The 4,380-nt window shown below is 38.6% G+C and overlaps 1 protein-coding gene across 1 annotated transcript; it reads left to right on the forward strand.

Moving 5' to 3' along the window:
• Positions 1 to 2,707: 2,707 nt before the first annotated feature.
• Positions 2,708 to 3,637, forward strand: LOC123935995 (olfactory receptor 15-like). The gene has a single exon (XM_045996810.1). It carries the CDS (start codon positions 2,708 to 2,710, stop codon positions 3,635 to 3,637), a length of 930 nt encoding a protein of 309 aa, XP_045852766.1.
• The last annotated feature ends 743 nt before the right edge of the window (positions 3,638 to 4,380 follow it).

Below are 4,380 nucleotides of genomic sequence, written 5' to 3' on the forward strand. Positions count from 1 at the left end.
TCTTGAATCTTCCATTGGTATCCTCACTTATAATACCCTAATTTCCCCCCTTGTTTATGGTGGTTACGATCAGAAATAGTTGAATACTTATAATTTGCTCATTTTTTTAAAAGATTTTATTTATTTATTTGACAGACAGAGATCACAAGTAGGCAGAGAGGCAGACAGAGAGAGAGGAGGAAGCAGGCACCCCACTGAGCAGAGAGCCCGATGCGGGGCTTGATCCCAGGACCCTGAGATCATGACCTGAGCTGAAGGCAGAGGCTTTAACCCACTGAGCCACCCAGGCGCCCCATAATTTGCTCATTTCTTTACTTCATGTCTCACATTCATGGAACTGTAAGTTTGATAAGAGCAAGGATTTCATTTCTTTGTTCACAGTACATTCCCTCATTATCATTCAGTGTGTGGCCCATGGCAGGAATTCAGTAATACCCGTGAAATTGCTATTTAATAGAATCTGTCGGGCACCTGGGTGGCTCAGTGGGTTAAAGCCTCTGCCTTCGGCTCAGGTCATGGTCCTGGGATCGAGCCCCGCATGGAGCTCTCTGCTCAGCAGGGAGCCTGCTTTCCTTCCTCTGCCTCTGGCTGCCTCTCTGCCTACCTATGATCTCTGTCTGTCAAATAAATAAATAAAATCTTAAAAAAAAAGAATCTGAAAAAAAAAAGAATCTGTCACCAAAAAAAAAAGGAAGAAAAGTAGAATCTGTCTCCCAGTGTTTCAATTTTTGCATTGTTTGCTCATTTACAAATTTAAATTTTTACAGTATAAAAACTCAGTTTCTTTCACCAAACAACATTTTTTTATCTTATCAGTATTACATTGTTGAGATTTCTTCTGAACTACTCTTCAGTTTCTTAAAGAGATAAAATTAATACTCGAAAAAATTTCCCTAAGTCCTGTTTTGCACATTAGTATTCTTTAACTAATGGCAATGGACCATCTTTCTCTCCTGCCCATGAAGCAGAACTTTAAAATAATCATAGTTAGTAAATTTGTCATTTTGATTATTTATATCTTTTAGTTTTGATTTTTGGAAATTTATTTATTATTCCCTACCAATTATTGAAGAAAACCAATGAGGGATGCTTATGGGGTGATAATTATATAGAAATTATAGTGCTTTCTGGATACCTGGGTGGCTCAGTCAGCTAAGTTTCTGTCTTCAGCTCAGGTCATGATCCCAAGGTCCTGGATTGAACCCCACATCAGGATCCCTTCTTGGTGAGGAGCCTTCTTCTCCTCTCCCTCTCCCTGTGCCACTCATCCTACTTATGCTTCCTTTGCTCTCTCTCCTTCTGTCAAATAAATAGCTAAAATCTTTTTAAAAATCTCACTGTTTTCTCTTTTCCTAGTTTGTAAGGTTAAGTGTTTTTATTTCAAAGGTAAAGGTACTATTATAACATTATCCACATTAATCTGGATCCAAATTCTCTGAGATAAGAATTAGAGATAATAAATAGAGATATCGATTTATTTATTTACTTAGATAAATAGAGATATAATAATAATAATATAATCATTTCTAAGGTAAGAATAGTGTCTCAGAAATTTAAACTTGTTTACTTAAGTAATTAAAGTTAACTTAGTTAAGGTTAAATGACCTTTGTTTCATTTAAAAACTAGTATGTTTTCTATCCCAGGGTTAGGGTTGTTCTTCAGACACTCAAAAGTTTATTTATGCTCAGTCTCACTATTTAGGGTCTATATTTAGAGCCCAGGGGCTTTGTTCCTTGGATAATCTCCATTTTTCATGATCTTAATAACATCACCAAACAATGTAAATTAAAACTATGCAAAAGACACTACATATGTAGCTAAAAGGGAATGTTAATTGCATAAAGGTGTTCATTGGGAATGCTGCTATTAAATTCCAGAGAGAAATCCCCAAGGTAATATTGATTTGGGGCCATCAAGTGTGATAGTCAAGAAAGAATTCTTGAGATGTTTTATGGTGCAAAAATTGACAGGACCTGTGGGCAGAAAGAGCTGCACTTATGACTGTGAGGAGTGAAAAATCATATATTTTTAAATTTGTGGAGGGAGTTGGGGTAGAGCATAAGTTTCTAAGATTTCTGTATGCTGAAGTTAGAGTCTACAGGATCTTGGAGATGTGGTTATTGTTAAGATAAGTTTGCTTTTAATCTCTAATGAAACATCAACATTAAGGCAGCCATGCGTTCCTTGAAATGTCACACTCTGCGGGCCTCAGGTATTCATCAGTGGGCTCTAACTTGTAAGGAGATTTAATTTTAGCTACATTTATCTCATTTTTGTTTTTCTCACCAGGATCTTTTTTTTTTAAAGATTTTATGTATTTATTTGAGAGAGAGAGACAGTGAGAGAGAGCATGAGAGGGGAGAAAGTCAGAGGGAGAAGCAGACTCTCCAAGGAGCAGGGAGCCCGATGTGGGACTCGATCCCAGGACTCTGGGATCATGACCTGAGCTGAAGGCAGTCACTTAACCAACTGAGCCACCCAGGCGCCCTCCTCATCAGGATCTTATTAATACCACTTTTGTATAAAAAACACAAACTTATGGAAGAGAGATTGTATACAACTGCTCGGATATAAGGAAAAACATCCAAATGTTCCATGTCCTAAGACCCCCTGGAAAACTAGTAATGGCTGTATCCTTTCTGTGAAATTCATTCACAAAATCTTACTTATAATTATGTCCAAGCACCAATGTCAAAAGCACTAGCAATGAGAAACAACAGTTTCCAAGTAGGCTTTATTCTTCTTGGCTTCACTAAATGGCCCCATCTGGAAATAATTCTCTTCTGGATAGTGATCATTTTATATGCCATGATCATCCTCTCCAACTCAACCATTATCTTGCTCTCTTGTGTGGACATTCATCTCTACACTCCCATGTATTTCTTTCTTAGCAATCTTTCCTTCTTGGATCTCTGCTTCACTACAACTGCTGTGCCTCAGATGTTGTCTAATTTGTGGGGGCCAGACAAGAGCATCACCTACACAGGCTGTGTCATTCAACTATCTGTGTTCCTCTGCCTTGGGGCAACAGAAGGTGTTATGTTGGTGATGATGGCCTTTGACCGCTATGTTGCTATTTGCCAGCCTCTGCATTATACCATCATCATGAATCATCAGTTCTGTTGGAAACTGGTACTAATAGCCTGGCTGTCTGGACTGATGGAATCTGTAACCCAATCTCCCATCACATTCCAGCTTCCTTTTTGCACCCACCACCACCTGGATGATTTTCTGTGCGAAGTTCCTGCCTTCATACGCCTAGCATGTGGAGATACCTCAGCCATTGAGTGGCAAATGACCATCTCTGCTGACCTTTTCACCATTGTACCAGTGGTATTGATCCTGACTTCTTATGGCTGTATAGCTCGAGCCTTGGGGAAACTCCACTCAGAAGAGGGAAGGAAAAAAGCCATTGCCACCTGTTCTTCCCACCTTATTGTGGTCTTCATGTTTTATGGGACAGTGGCCATGGTTTATGCAGATCCTAAGAACCACTTTGCTTCAAATTATGGCAAGATCTTCACTTTCTTCTACACTTTGGTCACACCACTGTTGAATCCTCTCATCTATACTCTAAGGAACAAAGAAGTAAAAGATGCTCTGCAAAGACTGCTAAATAAAATGATGCACAAATGAAAAATGTCCTTCTGAATCAAAAAAAGGTGTTGAAATCATGATGTTCTTATACTCTCCATTAGAGAGTCACTGAATTATCATTTTACAAAACAGTAGTTTTAGTTTAAAGGCAGTAATTTGTAACTTACTCTTTATTTCTATGGTTTTACATAACATATTGTTTAAAAAATTCTGTAGAGACATAATGACAGTTTTTGACACATAGTAAGTATCCAGAATATTTGTCAGGGGGAAATGTTATTTTCAGAGTTAACTTTTGAAGAATATTTATGATTTCTCTTGTCCTTGTTTTTGTTTTTATTTTCTCATTTGTTCTTATTTATTATGTTCAATTAGTCGACATATAATAAATCATTAGTTTGTTTTTTTTTAAAGATTTTATTTATTTATTTGACAGACAGAGATCACAAGTAGGCAGAGAGGCAGGCAGAGAGAGAGAGAGGAGGAAGCAGGCTGTCCACAGAGCAGAGAGCCCGATGCGGGGCTCCATCCCAGAACCCTGGGATCATGACCTGAGCCGAAGGCAGAGGCTTTAACCCACTGAGACACCCAGGCGTCCCTAAATCATTAGTTTTTGATGTAGTGTTCAACAATTCTTTAGTTGCATACAACACCCAGTGCCCATCACAACACACTTCCTTTTTAATACCCATCACCCTGTTATGCAACCCCCAACCCCCCTCCCTTCTGTAACTCTCAGTTTGTTTCCAGGAGTCCAGAGTCTTTCATGGTTTGTCTCCCTC

Source organism: Meles meles, unplaced genomic scaffold (assembly GCF_922984935.1).
Source record: "Meles meles unplaced genomic scaffold, mMelMel3.1 paternal haplotype, whole genome shotgun sequence".
In the NCBI taxonomy this organism is placed as follows: domain Eukaryota; kingdom Metazoa; phylum Chordata; class Mammalia; order Carnivora; family Mustelidae; genus Meles; species Meles meles.

Excerpts from the sequence above, each read along its gene's own strand:
- LOC123935995 (XM_045996810.1), top strand. The coding sequence starts at position 2,708 with ATGAGAAACAACAGTTTCCAAGTAGGCTTTATTCTTCTTGGCTTCACT.